The 13630-nt window shown below is 40.6% G+C and overlaps 1 protein-coding gene across 5 annotated transcripts in view; it reads left to right on the top strand.

Moving 5' to 3' along the window:
- The window catches only part of LOC147114790 (copine-3-like), a 66505-nt gene that overhangs the window by 42132 nt on the left and 10743 nt on the right, over positions 1-13630 (top strand). For 4 of the 5 annotated variants that reach the window (XM_085992720.1, XM_085992719.1, XM_085992722.1 and 1 more), the window contains 2 exons: positions 5101-5155; positions 5242-5293. In XM_085992720.1, coding sequence (XP_085848846.1) covers positions 5101-5155; positions 5242-5293 — 107 coding nt within the window. The remainder of the gene's footprint in view (positions 1-5100; positions 5156-5241; positions 5294-13630) is intronic. The other variant, XM_085992723.1, reaches the window with a different exon arrangement.

The following is a 13630-nucleotide window of genomic DNA, read 5'->3' as shown; positions in this document are numbered from 1 at the left end:
ATGTTGGGGTTAGATCTGAGAGAATGGAGTGCTGCAAGTTCAGAGGGAGGTAGGTTGGAGTGAGTGAGGGAAACAGAGAAATTGAGACGGCAGTTTGTAATGAAAAGATCTAGAGAGGTTAAGAGGCCCGAGGGAGGGGTCCAGGTAGAACGAGAATTCAACTTTTTCCAGTTCGGTAGAAAATTCTATCTGCTTATATGAAGATAAAAGCTGTATAATACATATTCTTACCTGTAGGTATGATTTTAATGTTTCCATTGCTTGTCTAATGTTAGTGAAAATGATCTAAAAGCTTTTTTATGTACAGTTCTGGAAATATAACACTAACCTAGAGTACTATGAGACTGCAGGTTTTTGTATGCTTTGAGTGGTGAGATCGAGTAGCATTTTTTTATCGATTGCCATTAAAAGTCAGGTTTTGTCTTTGCAATCCTTAAGACGTAGGTTGTTGTGACAGGGCTTTCCAATGGGCAGTTTGTGGCACAGCCATATTGGCCAGGATCCCCTTTTTAAATTTCACTGCAAACATAGAAACATAGAAGATAGGAGCAGGAGTAGGCCATTCGGCCCCTCGAGCCTGCTCCGCCATTCAATGCGATCATGGCTGATCATCCAATTTCAGTACCCGGTCCCTGCTTTCTCCCCATACCCCTTGATCCCTTTAGCCTTAAGAAATATATCCAACTCCTTCTTGAATATATTTAATGAATTGCCTTCTGTGGTAGAGAATTCCACAGGTTCACCACTCTCTGGGTGAAGAATTTTTATCATATTTATCAATCCCCAACTGTGCCACATCTTGGAATTTACCACTGCCCCCACCTACCAATAATTCATACTCCAGCACCTACCCTGCTGAGCAGGATTCTGTTGCTCACCCCTCAATTGTGGCTGTTCCCAACTGACCATTTTTTTAATCTTTTGTTATCTCTCCTTATCACTCTTCCCCCTTCATTGCCATTTTCCCTTCTACAGCAAGTTATTAGCTTTGAACAGAGGTTTTTATTGCACTCCCAGATAATTATCCCTGCCCCCATTTTTCATGCAGTATGATTTTTAATATAGTTGTTTGTTATTTGCATACATCTTAACTTCAGTGGAAATGCACCCTCCAAGTTCTCGCAGCTGAAAGGGGATGTAACAGTGGAGTAGGAGAAGCACTTGTAGGGAAGATGGGAAGAAAAATCAACAAGCAACCATTGTCTGATACAGGAGACAATGCTGTACAGCAGAATATCCGTAACTAAGATGAGGACCAAGTAGGAGTAGAAGAGGCCAAAATAATTTTTTTAATTAAAATTTTTAAGTTTTAATTTGCTGCCAATATTTTACCACGTATGTTACTTTCATTCATATATAATATAATATAATATATGGCAGTGCTGAAAACAAATCATGCTAGCTTAATGGCTCCCAATAATTCCTGCTGTGTGAGTGCATTGGGTAGGAACAGGATTTGGAACTGGGCTGGGACCAAGGGCCTAGCAGAAAGGATAACTAGGGCTGTAAATAAGAGTTTAAACTAATAACATAAGGGGAGGGAACTGCTAGAAATGACAGAAACCTAACAATAAAAGAATCAGAAAAAGTGAGTAAAGGACAAACTAAAGGAAGGAATAAGGATAACCTGAATGGCCAGAGATCGGATAAAGTCATATAGCATAAAGGTAAAAACAGAGGAATAATATATTTTAAAAAAGTTTAAACTGTTGGTACAACAATGTACGTAACATTCAAAACAAAATGGTTGAACTGGAGGCAATCATTGGTAGAGAGGATCTGGATATAGTCGGGATGACTGAAATATGGCTACATCGAGAACAGGATTGGCAACTGAATATTGCAGGATATAACACATTTAGGAAAGAAGGGAGGTGGAGTAGCTGTACTAGTTAAAGATAACATTATGGCAACAACAACAATGTGCATTTATATAGTGCCTTTAACATAGTAAAGTGTCCCAAGATGCTTTACAGCAGTGTTATCAAACAAAATTTGACACCGAACCACATAAGGAGATATTAGGACAGCTGACCAAAAGCTTGGTCAAAGAGGTAGGTTTTGAGGAGAGAAGTGGAGAAGTTTAGAGAAGTAAGATAGATCAAGAGTTAAAAGGTAAGGGATCCATCAGCCTAATAGGGGTACACTATAGATCACCAAATAGTGGAAGAGAGTTGGAGGAAGAAATATGTAGACAAATCTATGAGGTGAGTAGCAGGCATAGAATAATAATCATGGGAGATTTCGATTACCCCCCAAGCTAGCTGTCAGGAAGAAGTAGCAGAAGGAGAAAAGGGAATAGAGTTTCTATTGTGTACACAGGACTCCTTTCTCGCTCTACACAAGAAGTCCAACAAGAAAAGAATCACTGCTGGATCTTGTAATGGGTAATGAACCAGAATAGAAAGAAGAAGTAGGAGCAAGAGAGCATCTTAGTACTGTAGTAGAGATCATAATATAGTAAGGTTCAAGATTAAGAGGACAAAGACTAAGGTAATTGGAAAAAGCAAATTACGAGAAAATGAGGGTGCAACTAAAGAAGGTAAACATTAGAACATAAGAAATAGGAGCAGGAGTAGGCAATTTGGCCCTTCAGGCCTGCTCCGCCATTCAATAAGATCATGGCTGATCTTCTACCTCAACCCCACCTTCCCACACTATCTCCATAACCCTTGATTCCCATGGTTTCTAAAAATCTATCGATCTCTGTCTTGAATATACTCAACGGCTGAGCATCCAGCTCCGCTCTCTGGGGTAGAGAATTCCAAAGATTCACAACCCTTTCAGTGAAGAAATTTCTCCTCATCTCAGTGCTAAATGGCCAGCCCCTTATTCTGAGACTGACCCCTAGTTCTAGACTCCCCAGCCAGGGAAAACATCTTCCCAGTATCTACCCTGTCAAGTCCCTTAAGAATTTTATATGTTTCAATGAGATCACCTCTCATTCTTCTAAAGTCTAGAGAATATAGACCCAGTCTACTCAATCTCTCCTCATGGGACAATTCCCTCATCTCAGGAATCAGTCTAGTAAACTTACGCTGCACTCCCTTTAAGGCAAGTATATCCTTCCTTGGGTAAGGAGACCAAAACTGTACACAGTATTCCAGGTGTGGTCTTACCAAGACTCTATATAATTGGAGTAAACTGGGAGAAAATCTTGAAAAACAGTGGGAAATCTTTAAAAGGGTAATCAATAGAGTTCGAGAGATGTATTCCACTAAAAATCAAAAACCAACACTCTAATTATGAAGCACTGTGGATGAATGAAGAGCTAAAAGAAAATTGAATGTACATATTTGTGTATATAATATGTAGTGCATGTATGTATGCCCACGCATTCCATAGAAGAGGGGGATAGTGCCAGAGGACAGCTAATATTGTTCCTAATATATGCAAAGGTAGATGGAACTATAGACCAGTCAGCTTAACATCAGTGATAGGAAAGATACTGGAATCTATACTAAAAAGTAATAGAACAGCATCTAGAGACAGAAAATATAATAGTCAGCGTGCATTCTGAAAGGGTAGGTGATAGAATTTTTTGAAGAGATAACTGAAAGAGTAGACCAAGATAATGCAGTAGATGTCATATACTTGGATTTTCAAAAGGCCTTCGATAAGGTACCACACAGTCGGTTCATGACAACGGTTAGGGCATGTGGAGTCGGGACAAATAGGTGAATGGATAGCAAATTGGCTAAAAAATAGAAAGCAGAGAGTTGGGGTAAAAGCTAGTTATTCAGATTGGAGGAAGGTAGAAAGCAGTGTCGCACAAGGATCAGTGTTGGGATCACTGTTATTCCTAATTTGGATTTGGGAACAAGTAACTCAATATCAAAATTTGCAGATGATACCAAATTAGGGGTATAGCTAACACTGAGGAGGAATGCAACAGAATACAAGACAATTAGAAAACTTGCAGACTGGGCAGTTAAGTGGCAAATTAACTTTAACATAGATAAATGTGAGGTGTTGCTCTTTGGTAGGAAAAATAGAAACATCACCTGCACCTTAGAAAATAAGAAACTGAATGGGGTAAAAAAACAAAGGGATCTAGATGAACAAATCATTAAAAGCAGCATTGCAGGTCAGCAAAGCAATTAAAACTGCTAACAAAGCACTGGGATTTATTTCTAGGGCTATAGAATTCAAAAGTGGTGGTTATGTTAAACTTGTATAGGGTCCTGGTCAGGTTGCACTTAAAAGTACTGTGCACAGTTCTGGTCTCTATATAAAAGGGACATAAAAGCACTGGAGACTGTGCAAAAAATGTTATAAGGATGGAACCAGAACTGAGAGATTACAGCTATCGGGGAAAGATTGAACAAGTTGGGAAAAGACTTAGAGGTAACCTGATAGAGGCCTTTAAAATTATGAATGGGTTAGACAGGGTAGATGTGGGAGAATCCAAAACTACGGGCCATAAATACTAGATAGTTACTAATAAATCCAATAGGGATATAAGGAGAAATTTCTTTATTCAGAGAGTGGTTAGAAAGTTGAACTCACTACCACAGGAAGTGGTTGAGGCAAATAGCTCAGATGCTTTCAAAAGGAAACTAGACAAGTATAGGAGAGAAAAGAGAACAAAAAGATGTGCTGAAAGGCTGAGATGAGGTAGATGGAATGGGAGTAGACTCGTGCAGTATAAACACCAGCACAAACTAGTTGGGCTGAATGGCCTGTTTCTGTATTGTGGATATTCTATGGATTAGATTCAGTTGAACAGTTAGCTGACATAGATTGTATTTAGGTTTCAGTCAACCATGTACATTTAGTAATTCATTATTGTAAAGGGGATTTTCAAGATGAACAGTTATCTTTTGAGAGGGTTGTTATTGAAGTGGCTTCTTCCCTCCTAATAGCTCTGAATAAAATGAAACTGTTGTGAAGTGTTGTATAATTTAATTAAAATATGTTTGGAGCAGCAATGAAGTAAGATTAGTATATGCAATAATTTGTGTACCACAATTTGGTTATCTGGTTTCTAATTTGTGGAGATATTTATTATGTCGCCACTGGAATGACTTCTCCTCACTCACGCACTCTTTCTCCAGTGATTTATAGGCAGACGTCTAATTATGATTGTATTTTTTACAGAGACAAATTATTCCCGGCATTTGGATTTGGTGCCCAAATACCCCCTACCTGGCAGGTATATATAGATCATTTGTATAAAAGATATTCAAATATCATATTTTTATATACAAGTCATACTATGTAGTGGCATTTTTCCTGTAGGTATCTCACGAGTTTCCACTTAACTTCAACCCTGAAAACCCATTTTGTGGAGGTATGGAACATATATTTACTTTGTCCCCTTCTTCCTCCCCATTTAAAAAGTTATTACAATGTGGTTAAAGCAATGATGAGATTCCAAGTAAGATGTGGGACTGTCCATGTGACATTACTTTGTTGTCATATGCCATCAAAATAATTGATTACCTTTTTTTAATTCATTCGTGAGATGTGGGCATCGCTGGCAAGGCCAGCACTTATTGCTCATCTCTAAATGCTCTTGATCAGGTGGTGGGGAACTGCCTTCTTGCACTGCTGCTGTCCGTGTGGTGAAGGTACTCCAAACTGTTAGGGAGGGAGTTCCAAGATTTTGAAGCTGGATGCTCACGCCGTTGAGTATAGGCGACGATGAAACAAAGGCGATATACTTCCAAGTCAGGATGGTGTGTAACTTGGAGGTTATCTCCTGCATTTGAGGTACCCAACCCTCGTGGAACTAATCTAACCTGATTTTCTTGTCTCTTCTCACAGCAACCAATACCTTGATCCTTATGCCTTTTACTGATGCTTTAAAAATACTTTTCCAAATGTAGCACAACAATTTTTTCTCTCAACTCTCCACTCCTGGCTTTGATGACTAATGCTAAGGTATGGCACCACTGATGCTCTTAGCCCTTCAGCACGTCACTTCAGGTATGAGCCCACGTATGTGTTGACGGAATGTTCCAACTGAGAGGGGCATCATGGTTGAACCTATTCCAGTTGCTACCCACTGCCATTGGATGGACACTTTCTGGGGATTGACGGTCACTTGAGAGCTGTCAGGAGCTAGGACCCTAGTTAACTAACCAGCAGCCTAGCCCAGCCCAGGACATGGATTATAATTATAGTACCTCCACCACCACCACCTTGGCTGAGATCCACTATTCAGCACAAACCAAGGATCAAACCTGAAACTTTCATAATCTATGTTGCTCAGTATCACACTATTCAGTGGCTTTTCCCACTGTGACATTGTGGATAGGGTTTGGAAGGGGACAGAGATAATGGGAGCTCGCTTCAAATCCTAAGATAGAAAACAAAATGTTCCAGCAGTCGCTCAGGCAACATGCTCAACAATACTGTTTTTTTGCCTTGAAGTCTAAAATAAAAAGCAATTTGTGTAATTTTGAACATCTATTTCAATCTGAGAGCTGAAAACGTTGCTGTGTTTCATTTTAATCCATTGCATGTGATGTATTTTTTAAAATGTTGTAATGGGATGAAAAAAATAGTTCATAATTTTCTTCAAATACCCAGTTATGTCAGACCTCTTGGCTGTCCCAATCAATCGGCTCAACTTCTTGGATTATGGAGAACAGAAGGTATTAAAGTCTGATTTTTTTTTTTTTTGGTGCTAGCCCACTAATTACCTAATTAAAGCTTGTGCAGACGGCCTCTCTTCCTCCACCCTCCATGGACTTGAACGTAATCTGGGTCAAGTCCTGGAGAGGAGTTTGAAGCCACAACCTCCTGATTTGAAGGTGACCGTGAAGTCTGAGACATCAAAATGAGTTTTATTCTGCACTTGGCTATGTTATACCTGAGTTTGATGCTGACAAAAATGCGGCGAGTAGAAGAATAATGAGCACAAAATGCAGGCTTTTTATTCATTCACGGGATGTGGGCGTCGCTGCCCACCCCTAATTGCCCTTGAGAAGGTGGTGGTGAGCTGCTGCCTTGAAACCACTGCAGTCCGTTTGGTGAAGGTACTCCCACAGTGCTGTTAGGTAGGGAGTTCCAGGATTTTGACCCAGCGACAATGAAGGAATGGCAATATATTGCCAAGTCAGGATGGTGTGTGATTTGTAGGTGATGGTGTTTCCATGCGCCTGCTGCCCTTGTCCTTCTTGGCAGTACAGGTCGTGAGTTTGGGAGGTGCTGTCGAAGAAGGAATGTGATGGTAGATGATTCATTGTTCTTGCTGATCTCGGCTCATGTAACTTCTGAAATGATCAATCTTCTCAGTATCTATATAGTATATTGTCCCCAACATTCACTGACCTTTTACTAAATATGGTTCCTTGGATATATCTTATTAATGGTAAAGGATTTTAATGTCAGTGGATTAAGTACTAGTCTCTGGAGTCGAGATGAACCTAAGATCTTCTATCTTACAGGTGAGAGTACTATTCAAGGCGGCTTCAAACCTAAAGCCCAGCAGTGAAATACAGTTTGCTAATCCATGGTGTTACTCAATCCTAACTATCAACACAGAGGAATATAGAGTACCATGGGTAGCCACTAAAAAAAAAAAAAATTGAAATATCAGGGCTTTCCCTTATCTGTGCTTCCATATTGTTTGGTGGAATGAGAGGTAAAGAGCAGTGGCGTTCTGATGCTCCCAGTCTGAAGATGGGAATATTGAAAAAGCAATGTCCTCTCATCAGGAAACAGTAATTTTCTTCTCAAGTACACAAGAACATAAGAAATAGGTGCAGAAGTAGGCCACACTACCCCTCGACCCCAATGAGATCATGGCTGAACTTCTATATCAACTCCACTTTCCCGCCTGATCCCCATATCCCTTGATTCCCCTAGAGTCCAAAAATCAATCTATCTCAGCCTTGAATATATTCATTGACTGAGCATCCACAGCCCTCCTAGGGTAAAGAATTCCAAAGATTCACAACCCTCCTGAGTGAAGAAATTTCTCCTCATCTCAGTCCTAAATGGCTGACCCCTTATCCTGAGACTATGCCTCCCCAGTTCTGGACTTTCCAGCCAGAGGAAACAGCCTCTCGGCATCTACCCTGTCAACCCCTCTTAAGAATTTTATATATTTCAATGAGATCGCCTATCTTCTAAACTCCAGAGAATATAGGCCCATTCTACTCGATCTCTCCTCATAGGATAGTCCTCTCATCCCAGGAATCAATCTAGTGAACCAACGTTGCACCCTCCTCTAAGGCAAGTATATCCTTCCTTGTTTAAGGAGACCAAAATTGTACACAGTATTCCAGTTTTGATCTTGGCAAAGCCCTATATAATTGCAGCAAGACTTCCTTACTCTTATACTCTAACCCCCTTGCAATAAAGGCGAACATACCATTTGCCTTCCTAATTGCTTGCTGTATCTGCATGTTAACTTTCTGTGTTTCATGTACAAGGACACCCAAATTCCTCTGAATACCAACATTTACTAGTCTCACATCTTTTTAAAAAAAAATTCTGCTTTTCCATTCTTCCTACCAAGTAATTGATCTAGATTGTAAACATACAGGGGTATTTGACAATTAGGAAGGACAGACAGGAAGGAAAGGGAGGTGGGGTTGCTCTGTTAATCAAGGATGGAATCACTGCAATAGTCAGAAATGATATTGGGTCAAAGGATCAGGATAGTGAAACAGTTTGTGTGGAGATAAGGAATAATAAGGGGAAAAAGTCACTAGTGGGTGTAGTCTATAGCCCTCCTAATAGTTGCAACTCTGTTGGTCGGAGTATAAATCAGGAAATAGTTGGGGCTTGTAATAAGGGGACAGCTATAATCATGGGGGATTTTAACTTTCATATTGACTGGACAAATCAAATTGGGCATGGCAGCCTTGAAGAGTGCATTAGGGACGGGTTCCTTGAGCAGTATGTAACTGAACCTACCAGGGGGCAGGCAATCTTGGATCTGGCCCTGTGTAATGAGACAGGATTAATAAAAAATGTCCTAGTAAAGGATCCCCTTGGACAAATTCAGTTGGAGGGTGAGAAAGTTGGATCTCAAACCAGCGTACTGAGCTTAAATAAAGGAGACTATGAAGGTACGAGAGTAGAATTGACTAAAGTGGACTGGGAAAATAGATTAAAGTGTAGGACGGTACAAGAGCAGTGGTCTACATTCAAGGAGATATTTCACAACTTTCAAGATAAATATATTCCACTGAGGAAAAAGGGGAGTAAAAGAAAAGATAGCCATCCGTGGCTTAGTAAAGTAATAAAGGATAGTATCCGACTGAAAACAAGGGCATGTAAAGCAGCCAAATCTAGTGGGAGGATAGAAGATTGGGAAGCATTTAAAAGCCAGCAAAGAATAACTAAAAGATTAATTAAGAAAGGGAAGATAGATTATGAAAGTAAACTAGCAAAAAATATAAAAACGAATAGCAAAAGTTTCTACAGTTATATAAAAAGAAAAAGGGTGGCTAAAGTGAACGTTGGTCCCTTAGAGGATGAGACCGGGAAATTAGTGGTGGGGAACATGGAGATGGCAAAAACGCTGACCCAATATTTTGTATCAGTCTTTACAGTAGAGGACACTAAGAATATCCCAACACTGGACAAACAGGGGGCTATGGCGGGGGGGAGCTAATCACGATTAAAATCACTAAGGAGGTGGTACTCGGTAAAATAATGGGACTTAAGGTGGATAAATCCCCCGGACCTGATGGCTTACATCCTAGGGTCCTGAGAGAAGTAGCGGTAGGGATTGTGGATGCATTGGTGGTGATTTTCCAAAATTCCCTGGACTCAGGAAAGGTCCCGGCAGATTGGAAAACTGCTAATGTAATGCCCTTATTTAAGAAGGGAAGTAGACAAAAGGCTGGAAAATATAGACCAGTTAGCCTAACATCTGTGGTTGGTAAAATGTTGGAGTCCATTATTAAGGAAACAGTGACAGGGCATTTGGATAAACATAATTTAATAGGACAGTCAGCATGGTTTTGTGAAGAGGAAGTCCTGTTTGACAAATTTGCTTGAATTTTTTGAGGACGTAACATACAGGGTGGATATGGGGAAACGGTGGATGTGGTGTATTTGGACTTCCAAAAGGCATTTGACAAGGTGCCACACAAAAGATTACTGATCAAGATAAAAAATCATGGGATTGGGGGTAATATACTGGCATGGGTGGAAGATTGGCTATCTAACAGAAAATAGAGAGTTGGGATAAATGGTTCGTTCTGGGGCTGGCAATCAATAACTAGTGGTGTTCCGCAGGGGTTAGTGCTGGGACCCCAACTCTTTACAATCTATATAAACGATTTGGAGGAAGGGACCGAGTGCAACATATCCAAGTTTGCCGACGATACAAAGATGGGAGGGAAAGCAGTGAGTGAGGAGGACATAAAAAACCTGCAAAAGGACATAGACAGACTAAGTGAGTGGGCAGAGATTTGGCAGATGGAATATAATACTGGAAAGCGTGAGGTTATGCACTTTGGCAGAAAAAATCAAAGAGCAAGTTATTATCTAAATGGAGAGAAACTGCAAAGTGCTACAGTACAAAGGGATCTGGGGGTCCTGGTGCATGAAACACAAAAAGTTAGTATGCAGGTGCAGCAGGTGATCAGGAAGGCCAATGGAATCTTGGCTTTTATTGCAAGGGGGATGGAGTATAAAAACAGGGAAGTCTTGCTGCAGTTATACAGGGTGTTGGTGAGGCCACACCTGGAATACTGCGTGCAGTTTTGGTTTCCATATTTAAGAAAAGATATACTTGCTCTCGAGGCAGTTCAGAGAAGGTTCACTCGGTTATTCTGGAGATGAGGGGGTTGACTTATGAGGAAAGGTTGAGTAGGTTGGGCCTCTACTCATTGGAGTTCAGAAGAATGAGAGGCGATTTTATCGAAACATGTAAGATTGTGAGGGGGCTTGATCGGGTGGATTCGGTGAGGATGTTTCCACTGATGGGTGAGACTAGAACTAGGGGGCATAATCTTAGAATAAAGGGCTGCCCTTTCAAAACTGAGATGAGGAGAAACTTCTTCACTCAGAGGGTGGTAAATCTATGGAATTTGCTACCCCAGAGAGCTGTGGAAGTTGCAACATTAAATAAATTTAAAACGGAGATAGACAGTTTCTTAGCAGATAAGGGAATTAGGGGTTACGGGGAGAGGGCAGGGAAGTGGACGTGAGTCTAGGTTCGGATCAGCCATGATCCTATTGCATGGCGGAGCAGGCCCGAGGGGCCGTATGGCCTACTCCTGCTCCTACTTCTTATGTTCTTATAGCTGAGGCCCAAGCACTGATCATTGTGGCACTCCACTAATTACACCCTGCCATCCTGAAAATGACCCGTTTATTCTTGCTCTGTTTTCTGTCCATTATCCAATCCTCAATCCATGCTAATGTATTACCCCCAATTCCTTGAGCTCTAACCTTGTGTAACAGCCTCTTGTGTGGCACCTTATTGAATGCCTTCTGAAAATCCAAATATACTACATCCACTGGTTTCCCCCTTATCTACCTTGCTAGTTACATCCTCAAAAAACTCGAATAGATTTGTCAAACATGATTTCCCTTTCATAAAATCGCGTTGACTCTGCCTAATCGTATTGTGATTTTCCAAGTGCCCTGTTACCATGTCCTTAATAATAGATTCTAGCATTTTCCCTACTACTGATGTCAGTCTAACTGGCCTATAATTCCCTGTTTTCTTTCTCCCTCCTTTCTTGAACAGGGCGGTTCCATTTGCTCCTTTCCAATCCACGGGGGTCATTCTAGAATTTAGGGAATTCTGAAAGATCACAAGCAATGCATCCACTATCTCTGCAGCCACCTCTTTTAAAATCCTAGGATGAAGGCCATTAGGTCCAGGGGATTTGTCAACTTTTAGTCCTATTAATTTCCCCAGTACTTTTTCTTTTAATATTAATTATTTTAAGTTCCTCACTCTCATTAGACTCTTGGTTCCCCACAATTTCCCCATATGTTCTTTGTGCCCTCTACTGTGAAGACAGACAATATATTTGTTTAACGTCTCTGCCATTTTCTTATTCCCCATTATAATTTATCCTGTCTCTGCCTCTAAGGGACTCTTGTTTACTTTTATTAATCTCTTGCTTTTTACATACTTGTAAAAGCTCTTGCAATCTGGTTTTTATATTTCTTGCTAGTTTACTCTCATTCTATTTTCTCCCTCTATCAATCTCTTGGTCATCCATTGCTGATTTTTAAAACCCTCCCTATCCTCAGGCTTACTCTATTTTTGGCAACATTGTAAGCCTCTTTTAATCGAATACTATCCTTAACTTCTCTAGTTAGCCATGGTTTTGCTACTTTTCCAGTGGAGTTTTTATTTCTCAAGGGAATGTATATTCGTTGAGAATTATGAATGATTTCTTTAAATGTTTGCCATTGCTTATCACAGAATCCCCACAGTGCAGATAGAGGCCATTTCGGCCCATCAAGCCTGCACCGACACATATCCCACCCTATCCCCGTAACCCCACGTATTTAATCCCCTAACACTAAGGGTCAATTTATCATAGCCAAATCAACCTAACCCGCACATCTTTGGACTGTGGGAGGAAACCGGAGCACCCGGAGGAAACCCACGCAGACACAGGGAGAATGTGCAAACTCCACACAGACAGTCGCCCGACGCCAGATTTGAACCCGGGTCCCTGGCGCTGTGAGGCAACAGTGCTAACCACTATGCCACCGTATCTACCATATCTTTTAATTTTAATTTCCCAATCTACCTTAGCCAACTCACCCCCTCATACCTTCGTAATTGGCTTTTTTTTAAATTTAAGACCCTAGTTTCAGACTTAACCACATCACTCAAACTTAATATGAAATGCTATCCTATTATGATCACTCTTCCCCAGAGGATCCTTTACGATAAGATTACTAATTAACCCTGTCTCTTTACACAATATGTGATCTAAAATAGACTGTTCCATAGTTGGTTCCTCGACATACTTTTCTAGAAAATTGTCGTGAATGCATTCCATGAACTCGTCCTCCAAGCTACTTTTGCCAATTTGGTTTGCCCAGCCTAATATGAAGATTAAAGTCCCCCATGATTATTGCATTACCCTTGTTACGTGCTCCTCTAATTTTCTGATTTATACTCTGCTCAACACTATGATTACTGTTAGGGGGCCTATAAACTACTCTCACTAGGGGGCCTATAAACTACTCTCACTAGTGTTTTATGCCCTTTGTTATTTCTTAGCTCCACCCATACTGATTTTACATCCTGATTTTCTGGGCTAAGACCTTTTTTCACTACTGCCTTTATCTCCTCTTATTATTAGGGCCACCCTACCTCCTTTCCATTTTGCCTGTCTTCTAAAAGTCAAGTACCCTGGAAATTTAGTTCCCAACCTTGGTTGCCCTGCAACCACATCTAGGTAATGGTTACTGGATCAAACCCATTTATCTCTATTTATGCCATTAATTCATCTATTGTATCACAAATGCTTTGTGCATTCAAATATAGCGCCTTTAAATTTAACTTTTTACTATCTTTTCCCCCTGATGTGGCCTTAGCTGCTGATGCCCTATTAACTTTGTTAAAAACTCTGTCCCTTCCTGACACATTCTGTATGATTTTACCCAAATCGTTACCCTGCTCTACAGCCTTGACTTTTCTCTTTAGACTTCTAAATTTACCTTTACCTGATCCTCTCCC

The sequence above is a fragment of the Somniosus microcephalus genome, chromosome 7 (assembly GCF_052327205.1).
Source record: "Somniosus microcephalus isolate GS21.2 chromosome 7, FLI_Smic_1.0, whole genome shotgun sequence".
NCBI classification, from domain to species: Eukaryota; Metazoa; Chordata; class Chondrichthyes; order Squaliformes; family Somniosidae; genus Somniosus; species Somniosus microcephalus.
Note: the sequence above shows the minus strand (reverse complement) of the source record. Positions and strands in the feature narration are given on the sequence as shown.